General features: G+C 43.0%; 3 protein-coding genes across 5 annotated transcripts in view; all 3 read left to right on the top strand.

Moving 5' to 3' along the window:
- Positions 1–3,948, top strand: part of baz2ba (bromodomain adjacent to zinc finger domain, 2Ba) — a 20,700-nt gene extending 16,752 nt beyond the window's left edge. Inside the window, 7 exon segments of the mRNA XM_084476611.1 lie at positions 454–589; positions 1,134–1,280; positions 1,838–1,868; positions 1,871–1,960; positions 1,963–2,251; positions 3,004–3,147; positions 3,559–3,948. Of these exon segments, the coding sequence (XP_084332737.1) occupies positions 454–589; positions 1,134–1,280; positions 1,838–1,868; positions 1,871–1,960; positions 1,963–2,251; positions 3,004–3,147; positions 3,559–3,715 (994 nt within the window). The 3' untranslated portion in view covers positions 3,716–3,948.
- Positions 3,949–6,049: 2,101 nt separating this feature from the next.
- Positions 6,050–12,834, top strand: wdsub1 (WD repeat, sterile alpha motif and U-box domain containing 1). Its single transcript, XM_084476294.1, has 12 exons — positions 6,050–6,468; positions 6,940–7,127; positions 7,429–7,509; positions 7,916–8,009; positions 8,626–8,659; positions 8,778–8,818; positions 8,910–9,016; positions 9,631–9,648; positions 10,005–10,031; positions 10,217–10,393; positions 10,743–10,877; positions 11,904–12,834. The coding sequence occupies exons 1-12, from the start codon at positions 6,068–6,070 to the stop codon at positions 12,053–12,055; spliced, it is 1,455 nt and encodes a 484-aa protein (XP_084332420.1). The 5' UTR covers positions 6,050–6,067; the 3' UTR covers positions 12,056–12,834.
- Positions 12,835–13,081: 247 nt separating this feature from the next.
- LOC311356410 (membrane-spanning 4-domains subfamily A member 4D-like) lies at positions 13,082–16,815 on the top strand. Of its 3 annotated transcripts, none has more exons than XM_084476183.1 (7): positions 13,082–13,174; positions 13,974–14,068; positions 14,396–14,509; positions 15,062–15,118; positions 15,259–15,396; positions 16,125–16,238; positions 16,517–16,815. In XM_084476183.1, exons 1-7 carry the CDS (start codon positions 13,138–13,140, stop codon positions 16,556–16,558), a joined length of 597 nt encoding a protein of 198 aa, XP_084332309.1. In that variant the 5' UTR covers positions 13,082–13,137; the 3' UTR covers positions 16,559–16,815. The 3 variants fall into 3 exon arrangements, with proteins under 3 accessions (XP_084332309.1, XP_084332310.1, XP_084332311.1); XM_084476184.1 differs by having other exon boundaries at positions 16,523–16,815; XM_084476185.1 differs by lacking the exon at positions 15,259–15,396.
- The last annotated feature ends 1,888 nt before the right edge of the window (positions 16,816–18,703 follow it).

An 18,703-nucleotide genomic window follows, 5' to 3' on the forward strand; every position in this document is an offset into this window, starting at 1 on the left:
TGTGTGCATGCATACATGTGAACTGTAATTTCTGCTATTGTGTGTGTGTGTGTGTGTGTGTGTGTGTGTGTGTGTGTGTGTGTGTGTGGTTGTGTATGTGCGTGTGTTTGTGTGTGTGTGTGTGTGTGTGTGTGTGTTTGAATGTGTGTGGGGGGTATGTATGTGTGTGTGTGTGTGTGTGTGTGTGTGTGTGTGTGTGGGGGGGGGGGGGGGTATGTGGGTATGTATGTGTGTGTGTGTGTGTGTGTGTGTGTGTGTGTGTGGGGGGGGGGGGGTATGTGGGTATGTATGTGTGTGTGTGTGTGTGTGTGTGTGTGTGTGTGTGTGTGTGTGTGTGTGTGTGTGTGTGTGTGTGTTTGTGCGTGCTTGAATGCATAAATGTGTGTTTTTGTCTGTGTGTGCGTATTTAAATCCACCCCCCCTCACCACCTCGCTCTGCCTGCTGCTCCACAGGGGTGAGGAGGAGGTGGCCCATGGGATGAAGGTGTGGAGGAAGGCCCTGCTGGAGGTGAGGAGCGCAGCCCAGCTCGCTATGTGCCTCCAGCAGCTCCAGAAGTCCATCGCCTGGGAGAGATCCATCATGAAAGTGGTGAGTGGAACGCACACACCATAACACACAACATTTAGACACACAATGTGCACTAATTATGGCCAATATAATGCTACAAGTTATAGCCAGGTATGACTACAATATAAACACAAATAATACACAAATAATGCACACAATTATATATACAATTTGCACAAATAATAGCCAATATAATGCTACAAATAAAACGACAATATTAAAAGAATAATACAAAAATAATAGTAATACTAATAATATATAATAATACTAAAAATATACACAAATTATAGACAGCTAATGAACATAATTGTATATACAATATTTATTATGAAAAGCTAATATAATGCTGCAGATGTAGACAAATAATATCTTAAGCTTATAGCTCTGGCTCAACCCATTTTAGTAGTGTTTACAAGTACCAAGTTTAACTGCAATTCCACCCATGTATAACTATATATACAACCAAACAAAATGCAACATGCTTACCCAAATATATGCACACTGTTTCTCTGGTTGTACAAGGCATGTTTCTAACAGGGGGTTGTCATTGTGTGTGTTTCTGCAGTACTGTCAGCTGTGCAGGAAGGGGGACAATGAAGACCTCCTGCTGCTGTGTGACGGCTGTGATAAAGGCTGCCACACCTACTGCCATAAACCCAAGATCACCTGCATCCCAGAGGGAGACTGGTACTGCCCGGCCTGCATATCCAAGGTACCGTAAGCCTGGTTTCACCTGTATTATACTTTGTGTATCAAAGGCCCCCTAGAGCTGTACCATCGACTTGTGTCTACCTATATTACCTGTGTATCAAAGGCCCCCTAGAGCTGTACCATCGACCTGTGTCTACCTATATTACCTGTGTATCAAAGGCCCCCTAGAGCTGTACCATCGACCTGTGTCTACTTATATTTGTGTATCAGAGGTACCCTAGAGCTGTACCATCGACCTGTGTCTACCTGTATTACCAGTGTGTCAAAGCGACCCTAGATTTGTACATCACCCTGACCACTGACAGTTCACTCTAAGGGTGTAGTTGACTTGTAGTTGTTCTTGCTTTGACAGAATAATTCGACTAGTGTAGTGGCTAGGCTACAGCCAAAAGGTACTTGGTTCGATCCAAAATGTCCGCAGCCATACCTTTCGACATCCATGATCAGGATGCCCTCACCCCTATCTTGTTTTGGATAAAGCGTCTCCTAATTTTACTATATGGTAATACTTCAATACACATACTAAAGGTGTTGTTATGTATGTTTCTATGACAACAGGCGAGTGGGCCGGTTCCAAGAAGAAGCCCACCAGCAGACTCCCGCCAGCATCCAGCGTAGGAGGAGCGGGAGGAGCAGTGGGAGGAGGAGGAGGAGGAGCAGCAGGAGGAGGAGCAGCAGCTGCAGGGGAGAGGAGGAGGAGGAGAGAGGAGGAGGAGGAGGCAGTGCTAAAAAGGGAGGAGCAGAGGTGAAGAAGAACGGCAAACAGGCCGGTAACGGGGAGGCGTCGGAGGAGGACTCAGCCAGCGCCGGCGGCACGCCCAAGAAAGGCGCCAAGGACGCCAGCAAGAAGAGGAAAGCTGAGGAGAGCTCCCCAGCACCACCACCACCACCACCAGCCAATCAGGAGAGCCCGGTGTGCGTGAAGCGAGCCAAGACGGCCCGGGACAACAACCGCGACCTGGGGCTGTGCAGGTAGAGAGAAGCGCCGGGAGGATTCCCTTAAGAGCATCGCTGTCCCTTTACACCTCTCTGTAACGGCCCTTTAAAACCGCTCCCACCCATAACTGTCCTTCAAACCACTTCTGTAACTGCCCATCTAAACCTCTCTTCAACTGTCATTTTAGACTTTCTGCACAACTGTCATTTGAAACCTCCATAAATGTAATTTGAAACCTCCATAACTGTCAATGCATTACTCTCTCCATAACTGTTAAATCTTCTATATAACTTCATTTTAAACCTTCTCCATAACTGTCCCTTTTAAACCTCCGTAGATGTTCTTTTTAAACCTCTCAAATCCTCTCACAATCTCCCATCTTGTCTCTATATCTGTCCCATTAAACTCTCTCTATAAAACTGTCCTTTAAAACATATTTTACCTGTCCTTTTAAGCCTTTGCTAAAACTGTCCCTTTAAACCTTCTCCATAACTGTTAAACCTTCTTTATAACTGTAATTTTAAACCTTCTCTATAACTGTCATTTTAACCCTTCTACATATCTGTTAAACCTCCTCTATAACTGTCATTTTAAACCTTCTCTATAAGTGCCAGTTCAACCTTCTCCAGAACTGTTAAACCTTCTTTATAACAGTCCTTTTAAACCTCTCCTCTCCATAACTGTCCTTTCAGTTTTGCTCTTCATAGTTTTGTTGTCGAGCCATTGAGTGCATGGTCGTACCAGCGAGAGAACCACAGGGTTAACCTCTGTCGCCTTCCCCTGACAGAGTGCTTCTGGCCGAGCTGGAGCGGCACCAGGACGCCTGGCCCTTCCTCACACCTGTCAACCTCAAGTCGGTGCCAGGCTACAGGAAGGTCATCAAGAAGCCCATGGACTTCTCCACTATCAGGGAGAAGCTTGTCAGCAGCCAGTAAGTATTCAGCTCGGACACACTCACCGACAGACTGACAGACCGAAAGGAGGGCAGGCCTAGGCCATGTCCTCGCTATCGGTCGTCTATTCGCATAGAAGCTGTGTTTTTGTCCACCTTGAATGGAAAAGCATTTTCCCATTGCTGAATGGATGTGTCGTACAATCAAGTGAGTATGAAATATGAAAGTCTAAATGAAAATGATGACATTTGTGATAGTGACAGTGCTTCAGCAGGCGGCCAAGCTAAAGTGGTCTGCGCTTGAGAGATGACAGAAAGAATGCGATTTGACATTCACCAAAAATGTCTGCGAATCCCAGGGAAAATACTCGAGATGTTGAGTGTTGAACGTTCACGGTTTAACTCCCCTTCCCTATACAAACGTTTTTTTTTGTTTTTTTCTCTTTCCAGATATCAAAACCTGGAGACGTTCATCATCGATGTCAACCTGGTGTTTGATAACTGTGAAAAGTACAACGAAGACAACTCAGACATCGGACGCGCCGGCCACAACATGAGGAAGTTCTTTGAGAAGCGCTGGACTGAGCTTCTGAAACAAACCAACTAGGACTCAGGCTTCCCAGCGTCTCCCTGGCCCAATCCCCATGTCCCTCGGCGAGCAAACACATATTTTCCTCTCCACGCCCCCCCCCGGTGGTGCAGCGAAGGCCGCGGAGGGAGCGAGTAAAATAGAACTCAACCCCTCGGGGGCTGCGGAGAGGAGGGAGGGTAGGGAGAGAGGGAGGGAGAGGAGGCCATCTTGACAGGAGGTTGCTGTAGGAGGGTGTGAGGCTGGGGTCGTGCTACAACAGGGATACGACCCCCCCCCCCCCCCCCCCCCCCCCCCCCCCCCCGTGAGAGTCCCAGGGAGCCCGGCATGTCATCGTGCAATACCACTTCCTGTCTCCGGAACGCTGCACTGAAGCAACCCTCCACTCCCCCCCCCCCTCCTCCCCCACGATAGAGAGAAAATACGTTCCACTACTTGTAAATAGCCGTTTGTTTTTTTATTTAATCGTATTATAGTGAATGTATTTAATTTTGTAATACTTATTTATGAATCAAGGTCCACTTCATTTTCTATGAAAAGGAAGAATCAGCTAAACGGCTTTGAGTTGATGGCAAGAAGAGGAAATGGAATGTGTGTTTGTGTCTTTAATTTTCACCCAAATACGAAACTAAGCCAAGAAAAAAAAAAAAAAGAGAAATAAAAACCAACCTGTTTACACTGTCGCGTGCGCCGGAGCACCGGGAAAAAAAAACTACAACTGTATTTGTTTTGTTCAAACTGTAAAACTGCATTTATTCACAGGCAAATGGTCATTCATGTGTATATACTGTTTATTATTGTCAATATTACGTCTTGTTTGGAACAATGTGTAAAAAATTGTTTAAGAATATTAAGATATTGTTTATGCCTTAGAATGATTGTAGCATTCTATTTTAGTGAACGTGTTGGAAACCCTTATGATGGATATTGTTTGTACAGTAAACACATACCCTCTGCAGACACTGTGCTCTTCTTAATATTGGTAGTGCCTACCCTCTCAACAGGGGCATGTAGGGGATAATATCGTTATTTTTGTTATCGTTTTAATATTTGATTTCTATGACTTCTATTTTTATTTCTGTTTTTATTTTTTTATGTATGATTTTCGATCCAACATGGCCGCCTCCAAAGTCAGACGGCGACACAGTCTTCATTCCTTCCTCCCCCGCATCATTGCATCAAAAATAGAGAGAATATTCCGGAAAACATCGCAAGCTTCTTGCGTATAGGCTCCGCCCACCGCCTACTCGCCTCCCCCCTCCCCCGCCACTCTACAGGGGACGCCTGGGGCCATTCGTAACCACTGTGTTGAATCTTGCTGTGTGTTGTGGCCTGATGGAGGCAGCTAGAGTTTTTTTATGTACCCGAGTCGAGAGTACTTGAAGTAACTTTATTTAAAGATATTGTGGAATAAAAGTATCATTCTTTTGTAGGAGCTTTATTTTTCACTAGTGTGTGGCACGGACCTATTAAAGGATGTTTTTCAACCTAAATGACCTCCGCTGGTTTTTATTACATGTTTCCTGTGTTTCCGCTTTGTGGAAAGGAGAAGTGTCAAGCAGAATTACAGTTCCACTACCTCAAAGTAATACTAGGCCTTCTAAATAATAGGTCAACAGTGCCATGAGTTGAGACACATTTCACAATATGATTATTTTTCATGGCATAAGGGTGCAGTGTCAGTTTGAGGAAAACATATCAAGTATGATATTGTATATTATAAGAGATAAGACAATATTAGAAACCTTATATTGCATTATATATATTGTTGGCGGTGGTGAATCACGTGTTCCAAGCCCATGTTTATGTTGTTTTATTCATTTGAACAGTAATCATGCCGATCCAATCCACAACCTACAACATATCAAGAAAATAGCACTATATAACTATAAGTCGTAATAGATATTGTAAGCTATAACATATCTTGCACTAAATATCTCACACAAAGAATCCATAAATAAATACCTTTGGAAAAAAGGTCTAGGTTAATACAATCTTGCAGCCAGACACTTTTTGAGGAATGGGGTTTTATAGTTACCTTTATTCTAAAAACAAACATCTTCAATCTTCCATCTTAAAAAGAAAACAGATTATCAGCCTAACTGTCCCTATGAGTCAAACACATACATTTATAGTTTTGCTTGTAGATCAAAGTCCAGAGGCTACTGGGGAATGTCCAATTGGACAACAACCACGTGTCCTCCTGACGTCATAGTCAGCCGATCAACACGGAAGTAAACACACCAGATGACACAAGAAACGGTCTGACACAAGTGGACGGACTACCATAGCTTTAAACCGAACTTACTTAATAGCTTTAATAATAATAATAATTAATAGCTTCCCCCCCCCCCCCCCCCCCCTGCAACAATGGCATCTTTAATATGCACCTTGCAGGGCCATCGGGACGACGTCAACTGGTGCGCGCTGTCCGCCACGCACCTGTCCACCTGCTCCGGGGATAAGACCGTGCGGGTGTACGCCACCGCCCAGGGCTTCTCCGAGCTGCCCTACTCCCCCCTGACGGGCCACGGCTACGGCGTCCACTGCTGCTGTTTCAGCCCCTGCGGACAGTTCCTGGCCTCCTGCTCCACCGACGCCACCACGTTGGTGTGGTCGGTGTCCGCCGGGGAGATCGAGGCGGTGCTGGAGCACCCCGGGCGCAGCCCCGTCAGGGTGTGCGCCTTCTCCCCCGACTCCACGCACCTGGTGTCCGGCGCGGCGGACGGGACCCTGGCGCTGTGGGACTTCCCGGCGAAGCGGCTCTTAAGGTGTGATGACGGAGTTGTTGTTTGTTATTCGAGATCATTAATGCTGTGTTGATGTTTGTGCATACTATGATGTTGGGTAAGCCTACATTTCAGTGTGTATGGTACGGACTTTAAATGCATGTTTTTATCTATTTGACATGAGCTGACATGACATGAGCATATGTTGCTTTTTTTTAAATATGTAGGCCTATAATTTTTTATTTTGTTTTATCTTGTTATATCTCTAGCATAACAATTGTGAATAACGCATTTCCCAAAGTAATCTTTGACTTTCAAACATTACAATGAAGAGTAGGCTGGTTGTCTTGTAAGAGCAGGCACCACATCTGGTCCAGAGAAATAAGTCTGTGTCCTATTACCATGAATCTTATATACACCCATCCTCTGGGGATGTTCCTGCCTGCGTACCTAAAGTTTTGGTTGTGTTTCACTCATGTGACTCATGTTGTGTGTCTGCTGTGTGTGTTCCAGCACCAGGACGGTGAATGATGCCACGGTGGTGGCGCTCTCCTTCAGCCCATGCGGGCAGGCCCTGGCCAGTGGCTCCACCTACGGAGACCTGCGGCTGTGGGACCTGAACATGAACCAGGTCTTCGCCGAGAAGAACGCCCATGACTTGGGGGTCACCTGCTGCTGCTTCTCCCCCCGCATGGACAGAGGTGGGGCGGCTAGCACAGACCCATTCATGTGGTTATTAGCTGTTAGCCGTGGATGATTGATCTATGAGAGCGCCTCCTAGATGTAGATGAATTTACATGCATAATCTTTTTGTATATATGAGCATTTGTGATACAATTTATGATTGGTATATTTGTGTATTTAATAATTTGGAACTGTATCATCATGATCAACTGAACTACGCATAGCTGGGCTCATTTTAGGTTTCGAAGAGATCAAACCTAAACTATTGGTCGTTTTGTGAAATCATCAATCAATTTTGAAATGTTTTTTGTCTCTCAGTTGAACTGGTGATGCATCTGGCTTCCTGTGGTCAAGACAGTCTTGTAAAGATCTGGACCGTACTAAAGACCAGCACTGGAGGTAAATAACTTGTTAGCAGAACCTCTTTATCACATACTGGGCTTGAGTCTGTACTGTCGTTTTAGTGTTTCATCAGTTTATTTACTAATCTAATTGGATGGGGGCACCAGTGCCAACATTGTGTCGCTTTGTGTAATCAGCCGGAAGAACACCAAAAACTAAACACTGTGACTCAAAACTTGTTTCGCAATATTAATATAACAAAAAGCCTGCGATGTGTAGTTTCATATCTAGTCTGCAGTCACTGAATTTCCCTCTCTCTGGCTCTCTTGTGGTCTCTGTCTCACTCGTTCTGTTTCCCTCATTTCAATTCAAAGGACTTTTTTGTCATAAAAAGCTTATAATATTGCCAATACTAGATTATTTCTCTCTTCTGTCTGTCTGTCTGTCTGTCTGTCTGTGCTAGGCTGGAAGGTGAAGCTACTCCACACGCTACGGGGCCAGGCGGCCCCTGTGCTCTCGTGTTCCTACTCCTCTGACGGACAGCTGCTGGCGTCGGGGTCAGTCAGTGGTTCTTTGTCTAACAAATACAAAAAAAGAAAACAATCAACCACGTAATTAGTTTTTAAGTTAAAGGTGACGTTGACATATATTTTCCGTAGAGTAGAAAAGTAGAAAAGTAAATAGGAAAAGATATCTACATAAAATTGAAAATAAATGTTTACAGGGGGAAGCTGCTTGTGAGTCTTGTAGTCAGAGTGAAAGACCACAGTTCACCCATAAAATAATGCACTTTATTTTTTTCTGTAGCAAAGAATGCGGGACCTTTGGGTTGGGAGATAATGTAGTTGTTAGGTTGTTCGACTCGCAGCTGAAAGGTTCAGGGTTTGAGTACCAAAGTCTACCAGCATTTCTTGTATCTTAATTCACTGTGTCTGGTAAAAATAACAAAGTCTCTAAAAAAAACAACTCTTTGTATTATAGAGGAAGTTTTAAGTTGGTGTTGTAGTTAAGTGAGTGTGGGTTGTCAAGTTGTAATTTCAAGTTTCTTTTGAGGACATGAGTGTGAAAATGTTTGTCTTTGGCCACAAGGTTGTCATCAACAGCTTTAAATAGCTTTAAACAGCTTTTAGACATGGGAACATGTTTCATAAAATGTTATTGTTTATTTCTTAGCTCTGTGGATAAAACAGTTACCATATATGATGCTGTAAGTATACCTCACTCAATTCATTAACTGGGTACAAATATTGACTCTACATTATTGTCAATAATGTGGATAGAGTATTGACTAACGACAGTGATGTTGATGTTTGTTGTGTTTTCAGAACAAAGCGGTTTTGCTGTACACATTGAATCAACACGAAAGGTAACCATCTCTGCTCTATTAGTGAGAGAACAGTGAGCTTGGGTGTGTCGGGTTATAATAGTGTAATAATCATGTATGTGTCGTGTTCTAGGTATGTGACGGCGTGTGCCTTCTCTCCCACTGATGCTGTCATGGCAACAGGATCCATGGACAAGACGGTCAACATCTGGAGGATCCAGGACGGACACAGCTGCAAGGGTCAGTTCATACTAATACTAGTAGTACTACTCGTAGTACTAATACTACTAGTATCACTTATAATACTAGTACCACTTATTCTTGTAATTATAATTGTTAAATATCTGGAGGATCCAGGATGGAAACAGCTGCCATGGTCAGTACTAATACTAGTATTGGTAGTAACCGGAAGGTTGCTAGTTCAATCCCCCTAGCGGTGTCAAGGTGTCCCTGGGCAAGACACCTAACCCTAACTGCTCCCACTGAGCTGGCTGTCGCCTTGCATGGTTGCCACCGCTGGCAGTGTGTGTATTAAAATGGTTGTAAGTCGCTTTGTATAACAGTGTCTGCTAAATGTAACTTTAAATGTAATACTACTAGTACTATGTAGTCTAGTCATTATAATAGTTACATATCCGTCAGTTCATACTACATTATACAACTATTACTAGTTCATTATACAACTATTACTACAAATAACAATAGTTGAACCTCTGGAGGATACAGGAGAGACAAAAGCAACAATGCTAATCAGATAATCAATAATAATAATAAACAACTAACAAACTTTGTGTGTGTGTGTGTTCCTCCCTCCCTCCCTCTCTCCCTCCCCCTCCCTTTCATGCCTGGATCAGGTGGAAAATTATCCCCAGGTGAGTTTGCCTTATCTCTCGCCAGCTGATAAACACAGGAACCACTGTACATACCAACTATTAAGTTGTTTAGGCACTTTGATCCCAAGGGAACGATAGTGGGTTTAGAACCAGGTGATTAAGGAGCGGATAGGGGATGGACAGTACAGAGACAGGTTATTAATGAGCAGGTAAGGGCTAGGTAGGGACTAGGGTTAGGGGGCCTCTTGCTCAGGTATACCTTCAAGTAGAGGCTGCACCCTAGCCTCTCCACTACCTTGGTTACATAGACTTCAAGGTTAACTCGGATTGTTTGCGTACTTAGTTGAAATTAAATCAAATGTTAAATTGACTTTTATATATGTTTTACATTTCAGAGGATTGCACAACCACCTTCAGTGATGGTAGGTAACTGCTCTTTAACTTTTCTGATAGTCTGATAAATGTCAGCCCATTGTTTAGTATCACAGCAGACATTTCAATGTTATTAAAAATGATTGATTAATTTAGTTGTCTTCTCTCCCTCTCCCTGTCCCTCTCTCTCTATGCTTGACTCTGTTTCTCTCCCTTTCTCCGTCTGTCTCCTCAGGGAGGACGGCAGCAGGTCGGTCCAGGCTGCTGGTCACTGATTGGTCAGAGGAGGATGTGGGGGCGTGGCTAGTGGAGGAGGGCCTAGAGGGATTGGCTGTGACGTTCCGAGCCAATAACATTGATGGGGCGGAGCTCCTGGGAATTACCAAAGAGACACTGGTGGAGCTGTGCGTGGGTGAGACACGCAAACACACTTGTTGTGAAATTTAGGAAACTACTACTGTCAGTATTAACAAACACTACCACTAATATAGTGGTAAAAATGAAAATAAACAGTGATATATATATATATATATATATATATATATAGCACTGTTTCTTTTTCTTTTAATCTTAGATTGTCATCCTGTCATCCTAATGCCTAAGCTTCTACTAAATGATGTAATGGAAAATGTAAAGACAACCTCAACCTCTAGGAGGAGCTAGAGGGTAATCTGTGGATGGTCTTAAACATTGTTCCTTCCTGTAGAAGGATTTTAACCTGTGTGTGTGTGTGTGTGTGTGTGTGTGTGTCGTGCTCGCAGAGTCGGTTGGTTTGCGCGGTAAGGTCCTCAGGAAGATCGAGGAGTTAAAAGGTGTGTCTGTGTGTTCGGGCGTGCCTGATGAGTACCTGTGTCCAATCACCAGAGAGCTGATGAAGGAGCCCGTCATCGCTGCAGGTGAGCTTAACAAACAACCTGGAGTTCAATTACTGCAGTTCAACACTTTATACCTCGAAACAGCACGTAGAACGTTTCTGTTTGTCACAGCTTTTCTAATTTAAATGGACTGTATGTCTGGTATATTTAAGCAATAGATCACGACAGGCCGTGGTATACGCTCATTATACCACAGTTAAGGGGCGTTGTCCGTCCCGACGCGCAGCGGAGGGGCGGCGACCCCCTTCACTGTGGTATAATGACCGTATATCACTGACTGAAGTGATCTATTGCTTTTATAAAACGGTTATGTAAATATGGCGAAATGAAAGTCATAGACACCCTCAATTTTGAAAAAGCTAGAAAGTCGGAAAAGCATTTTTTTTAACGAATACAAAAAAGTAGTCCCTCCCGGCTGCCGGCAAAGTGTACGGCGGTTGCTATGCAACACACTGTAGCGTCCTTCAGAGAGAAGGCTAGGCTAAAGACGGTAGCTCGGTTCACCGGCAATTTAGCCTTCTATCGAGTTCACTCGAACTCGCTAGTAGGCTAAATTGCCGACCGTGTGCCTATTGCTTTACAACATTTCCACCCTCTCCAGCAATCAACATGTTTTTTAGGCTTCAGTGAACTATGCTATCACTTTTATATATACATAAACAACAGTTAGAGTTAGGCGCGGAGTGATACTGAACTCTGTAAACTGAACGGGCATCATAGCTGTGTGTATACGCTCAATATACAACAGTTGGGAACCAATCAGATCGCTTGATTTAAGCCACCCGTTTTATAATTCCTATTTTACCTGCTTGTACTTTTATTTTATAGCTCACTTTTAATGATTGTCTTTTAATGTTCAGGTCATCAGAATACTGTGATTTAGAAATTGTTAGACATCAATAAGTAATCTGAATACTATGAATTACAATTTATTATGCATCAATAAGTCCTGAATGTCCTGTATATTCTGCTGTGACCCCCACACTTCCAATCCAGGACGACTTAAGCCCACCTGAGCCTGACTAGATGTGTGTGTTGTCCCCCCAGACGGCTACTCCTATGAGCGGGGGGCAATCGAGAGCTGGATCAACAGCCGGAACCGCTCCAGCCCCATGACCAACCTGCCCTTGAAGACCACCCTGCTCACACCCAACCACACCCTGAAGATGGCCATCGGGCGCTGGTCCACCAGCCAGTAGCGGCCCTGGGAACCACCTCACCAGGACTCACCACGAAAGAGAGACTAACCGGGAATACACAAGCCACGCCATGGCCGGTGTTGTTGATGTAACGCATGTCTTAGACACGTGTTGAACGTGGCTACGCTCTCCGCAGGCCTCCAGTCGGTTGTGTCTCTGGAAGGTGAACAGGGTGTGAGCGAGGTGGCCCCGGGTGTGGGTGGCGTCTCACGCAACAGCAAAGGTTACTTCAAGTCTTAAGTATCATCCAAACAAACGGTCACATGCAGGCAGTGTGCGGACTCAAGTCTCAACAACAAGTCGACTCGGTTGACTTGATGATTATGTCTCCAAACCCTCCTTAGCATGTCCTGTGTAGTTTGGATAACAGTGGCTGCTAAGCAGCTAAATCTTAAAGGATGCCTGCCATTGTGTGTATGTCTTTGGGGATTGAACCAGGGACCGTTTTTTGAGTCAGACACCAGAAGAATGTCCTATCTCTTTAAAGGAGAGAGCCAAAATAAATGCTCTGGACTCTGAAAAGTCTGTTTTTTTTTCTTTCCATCGTTGAATCGTGCATGTCATTTGTATGACAGGACAAAATGATTAGTTTAGTGGAGTATTAATCCATGATATGTTATAACGGCAACTGTATGATTCTTATGTTAGTCATTGAAATGTATATTCTTCCCGAATAGGAAATAGTCCTGTTGTAGTCATAAACCAATACACATTTCATGTTCTCCGCACTTCATTTAAATAATATATCATGTGTTGCATGTAAGCAATCATTACTGTAAATAAATGGTTATGTATCAAGAACAGGATTCTTAGTTTCAGATGATATTTCCTGGGTCATATTGATGACCCATTGATTTTTTTGGTCACTGTTCTATGAAAGCTCAGATCTCAGCTTTGAACTGCAAAACAATCGGGCATGTGGGGGGCATGTTTTGTATCACCAAAGGGAGCTGATGTTACTGGCAGTGAGTAATGTCCAGATGCACTGCGGATGGGTTGGACACTGTTGCGTAAGAGGGGCTGAAACTTTACAAAGCGCTCCACTCGTTTTACAAATCCAGCATTTAATTATCACATATAAAATGAATCCAGCACGCACCGAAACCGACGCATTACCGGGTTTGTGGAAAACTTTATTTTGTTCCAAACGTTGTCGCGTCTGTTAGTGACTTTATCGCACTTGAAAGATGCGTTTGTTTACCAATAGATGGAACAGTTTGGAGGACTATTCGCAAAAGGATGCTTCCTGTGTCATTTTGCGTCCTCGAAGCTTTTAAATTAGGTCACAGATGTTTGGAAACGTTTTATCTAACCTATACATCTGATATATTGTGATGAGTAGGCCTGGCCAGGTCTGTTTCTGTTTGGCTTAATATCCCAAACGTGACAGACTTTCATGGACACTCTTGGGAGCTGTTGACATCTGAAACGTAGGAGCGGCCAATAAAAATAACGCAGCCAGCGCCAACAGTTGTGCGGAGACGCAAGAAGAGATGACATTTAAGTGTCATCTCTTGTAAATTTAGAAGAGATTACACTTTTCACAAAAGTGAAACCTCCACTTTTTAGGTGTCGAGCTATTTACTGGTCAAAGTCGTCCGGTAGAATGGCTTCTACTGTCCTGGACCGACCAGGCGACCGCCTTTCCCCTTTAAAAACAAAAGGGTCCAGCAGTCTGCGATCAACGTGACACTTTAATTGCAGCGATCCCCCCATTCAGCCTTGGCATCTACTAAATGCATCGAGTAGGCTAGTAGGCCTATAGGCTAACAGGATACATCACATTAGCAAAAAATACGAAAATATCCAACAAAAACGAGATCACATACCACATGTAGAACATATGTATGAACATCCGGCCACGACTGCCACAGTTCAACCGTTATTATTGATTCATCCTGTTCCACTCTTCTTGCAGGCCATGCAGAATGTACAATTATCCAGAATAAAACCATGTTGGGTGGGGACAAACCCCTGCACCGCTTCATCAAGGGACAACCCAAGATCATCGGTGTAAGACACACACACACACACACACACACACACACACACACACACACACACACACACACACACACACACACACACACACACACACACATATATATATATATATATACATACACACACATGGATGTATTTGCACAATTACAATTTAAACCCACATTTTTGACTTTATGATCTGTTAAGTGACACATTGTGTATTTTAATACATGCATGATGAAAATATTTTACTATTGTCAGCCTTTGGTGTTAACATTTGTTGTAGTCTTTGTGACATAGTCTTGTTGAATTGTGTGTTATGGGTGTGTGTGTGTGTGTGTGGTTGTGTTACATCAGATCGTATTGGTGGTCATGGGCTCCTCATTCTTCATTCTGTCCATCCCACTGAAAGAGATCGACATGTACACGATGGGTGTGTACATTCAGCCAGGCTTCTGGCTCGGTCCAATGGTTTGTAGTTCACTGCTCTGAGAAATTAAAGTAATTGGGTGAAATGTACAGTGGGTGCATTTTGAGTAAAACTGCTGTAAGATTTAAGAGTTGTATGAGAGAGAGTGGAAAAGAGCAGAAGGTAGCAAGACTTGTAAACAACCAAAAAAGGTCCATCCCTCTCTGCTCTCTCCCCATGTTTCTCTGCCATTAAGTAGTGTTACATTCACCCTACTGTGATTGACAGGCAGGATGGATTCCACAGACAAATCAGGAAAGAGATTGTCCAAACCATAAATGGTCTCATAGAGAGGCAGGCGCAGTCAAACATACATTCTCACAGCGCATTTCACTCACTCAATTTGCAACACTCTTATAATAGCTCTTAAATCTTACCTACAGCATAATTAAATGGAAATCTCCTGGATATATTCATATTTTATAGTGTTATCATCAAAATGAATCATTGATCCCTTGATTTGAACCAGATACAATTTTCTATTGTAATTAATTAATTGAATACCTAATTGAAACCATATGGCTTCATGGAGAGCTGCACATTTTTACTTACAGTTCATCGTGTGTGGAATACTGTACATCTTGACAGAGTATAACCCAACCAAAAAAACGGTACGTTTTGCAATACAATCTCTAATCTTGTGATAATAATTGTTTATTCATTCAATGAAAAAGAAAGAAGTGTGTGGTGTTAAACAAATGCTATTTAGCTTGTACAAAGACCCCTCCCTGATCTTCTTCTCTGTCCCCAGGTGACAGCTAGTTTAGCTATTAGCATCGTGGCATTGCTGGCGGCGCTGTGGGTGGCGTGCATAAAAGTTCTGCCCTTTTTGCTGTATGGACATTATCACATTTGGTATCACGCCCACTCTTATGGGGATGGACATGAAGTAAGAGATTTTTTGTTTTGGTCAAAAATGGGCGTAGCTAGTGCTGGGCAGACACTCTAGTCATGAGTCCCCAATCAAACTCCCCTTCACTGATAGGCGGTCGATTGAAGACGTTTATCTCAAACATGCATATGCCCAGTAGAATTTCGCCAACCACCACCCCAGCCTCCCCCAATGCAGGCACAAGCATAGGGAAGTATGGCTGCTATTTAATACCAAGGTATGATTTGGCCTTAAAGGTGAGGTTAGTAAGATTCCAGAGTCGTCAGTAGAAAGAGCTGAGAAGAGCTGAGGCAAGCAAGATCTTGAAACCAAAAAAAAACTAAAAAGTCCCCTCCCTCTCTGCTCCCTCTTTCCCTATGTTTCTCCCTAATTGAGAATTGTTACATTTCACACTGATTGACAGGTAACATGGTTTCCCTGAACCAATCAGCAAAGAGATGCCCTGATTGGTCAGAAATGACCCGGGATTGACAGAAAATCGAAATATTCTCAGACAGAGGGGCAGGCCCACCTAATTAACTTATCTGAGTGGTGTGGAGTATACTGACAGCCCAGGTGGGCGTTGCTGCTATAAAATGACATCAGACCTCAGGAATAAGTTTAATGACATGTGTAATTACTTTGTAGTATTGCAAGCTTAGTAAAGTAGTGGGAACCCAGTTTAAATTAACTGGGATGGAAAGATTGAGTGTGTGTGTGTGTATGTGTGGTGTTTTTGTTTGTAGGTTCTGGTGCTTATTTTGTACGTGGTGATTGAGGTCTACATCTTGGTAGGAGTGTTAATCTTCATCACCATGTCAACACTGGCCGGTACCGCTCTACGCTCCTCTCATAGCCAGGTGGCTAGTTAAAACACACACACACACACTTAAACACAAAAAACAATGGCTATATTTTGTAATTTCTCCCTCTCTTCTTCTCATCTCATCTCTCTCTTCATCTTACTCTCTCCATCTCATCTCTCTCTATCTGTTCTTATCCTTCTCATCTCAATTTCTTCTCATCTCTCTCCATCTCTTCATCTCTCACAATCTCAACTCATCTCTCTCCATCTCTTTTCATCTCTCTTATCATCTTTCATCTTTCCCATCTCTTTTCATCCATCTTATTTTTTCAGACCCAGGTCGTGATGACGCAAAGCCAACCGTCAACTGAATGAGGAGCACGCACGCACACACACACACACCCACACGCAAGCAATTACACACACACACACACACACACACACACACTTCTGTTTGGACTCACCAATGCCATGTTGTATACAAAGCCTTTTCAAACGTGAAATGTGTTAGCCTTGGAAGAGATATGTGTATCGATGCATGCCTGTATTTACATTTTACATGCTTACTAAACCATTGCTGATGACACAGAAACAAATACCTGATGTACTAATGCCACACTGTATATCGTCACCCTCTTAAAGTAATGGCCTAAGTCATATTTTCAAGTTGTTCAGAAAACAGAAAAAACTGAAACAATTATAGAGTATAATATACTCTATATATAAGTCATATTTTCAAGTTGTTCAGAAAACAGAAAAAACTGAACCATACTGAACTTGAAAATATGACTTAGGCCATTACTTTAAGAGGGTGACAATATGTAATAAAAATAAATACATTTACATAACATGCTGTATTTCATTAATACACAGGATTAGATGTTATAATCCCTTGTGCCAAAATCCAAGGAAAGCACATATTCAGAAGCCCCTGTCCAAACCAACCTTATAAGCACGCTGGCTACTAAGCTACCAACCAAAGGTGAAAAACACGAGACATCTAGCCCAACTAAAAGCAGTAAATACAGCAGTATGCAGTAAGCAGAATATCATTGGGGTTATCAAGTGGGCACCCTCTTTCACAGATGTTTCGTTAAGTTAGGCCCACGACACCTGAAGGCTTAACAATGAAACCAGAGTCCTGGATTCACCCCCCTCAATGCTGCCACCACATTGCCACATTTAATGCATCTAAACACTCTCTTTCCTGCATCGTACCCCTAGCCCTACCCCTAACCCTGACCAAACAAACACATTAGCACACGTTAGCACAGCTGGCTTACCTTAGCTTGCACCCCAGGAAGTATGTTTTCTCCTTACCCACAGCCATTCACTTGCTCGTTCTGCTGCCACAGACATGTTACTAACCGCCTGCCTCAGACTTTGTCCACAAATACCCAGTTCAGTCAGCAAGCTAATAGCAGATCTAGCCACAAACCCCCGTGCACCGATTTCAATAGGCCTTAGTCGCGTACTGTATCTCTAACATGAAGCAAGATTAAATACTTAGAGGAGAATACAGGATTTTAATTTAGAAACCAAAGATGTCAACCAATCAGCCTGGAGTGTTCCTGAGCAGCTCTCACACCGCCCCAAATCTGTGCTGATTATCTTAAAACAAAACAGTGCTGTGATGGATTTGAAGCTTAAGAACGACAGCTTTGGATGCTTTAGTAACAGTTGTCTAGTGGTTGATCTACTTATTATGCCCCATCCATGCTCCATGCATCATGTACGCCTACCTGCCCAACTTCCTAGTGCGTTGTGACACGACAACTGGAATGAGTGCTTTAACAGACCTCATCACATACCAGAGAAATTATATACACCATATGTTTTATGACATAGTTTCTGTTTATTTATAGAAATAAATGTTTTAAATGAATGGTGCATTCATGTATTACACATTTAGAATTTCACAATTCCAACAGACATACTAAATACAATATAACAAAATTAGGATTTTATTGTCACCTCAACAGCTATGCTATTGTTTCCTTTAGTTCTTTGCATTTACATGTTTCACTGTTTCTGTTACTGATGAACAAGCATTGTTCTGGCTGATGTGAAGGCTTTCCTGTTAGGCCGTGGTGCATGTATCCATTGTAGAAGTCTGCTGCTGACAGCCGTTTCTTAAATACAACAGCCTTGAATCCCACCCAGCCATCCTGGAACATACATGGAGCAGGAAACATTTTAAATTGAAGAGACACACATAGGATTCAAGTCACACTGGGTCTCATTCATATTATGGTTTGTGTTAACAAACTGCACTTTCATTAAATCCAAATTCAGTTCTGTTATATGGAGTAGATGCTCTGAACCCAAGATGTTGATCATCAACAAAGGAAATATATGATACATTTTAGTCTTGCATACCTTGCAACAGACTGCCAACGTGTTTGACATTTTAAGATAGATGATCGATCAAGGAATCGTTGGCCTTCCACAAATCAAGTGAGGAGTCTGATTTCAAAAGCATTTATCCATTTCCGCCAATCAATTTATTGTAACTTTTTA

This window comes from Micromesistius poutassou, assembly GCF_964030765.1.
Source record: "Micromesistius poutassou genome assembly, chromosome: 12".
In the NCBI taxonomy this organism is placed as follows: Eukaryota; Metazoa; Chordata; class Actinopteri; order Gadiformes; family Gadidae; genus Micromesistius; species Micromesistius poutassou.

Coding starts and splice junctions, on each gene's coding strand:
- LOC311356410 (XM_084476183.1), top strand. CDS start 13,138: ATGAATCCAGCACGCACCGAAACCGACGCATTACCGG. Junction 14,069..14,395: donor GACAACCCAAGATCATCGGT/GTAAGACACACA, acceptor GTGTTACATCAG/ATCGTATTGGTGGTCATGGG. Junction 14,510..15,061: donor GCTTCTGGCTCGGTCCAATG/GTTTGTAGTTCA, acceptor TTTTACTTACAG/TTCATCGTGTGTGGAATACT.
- wdsub1 (XM_084476294.1), top strand. CDS start 6,068: ATGGCATCTTTAATATGCACCTTGCAGGGCCATCGGGACGACGTCAAC. Junction 6,469..6,939: donor CCGGCGAAGCGGCTCTTAAG/GTGTGATGACGG, acceptor TGTGTGTTCCAG/CACCAGGACGGTGAATGATG. Junction 10,032..10,216: donor CACAACCACCTTCAGTGATG/GTAGGTAACTGC, acceptor CTGTCTCCTCAG/GGAGGACGGCAGCAGGTCGG.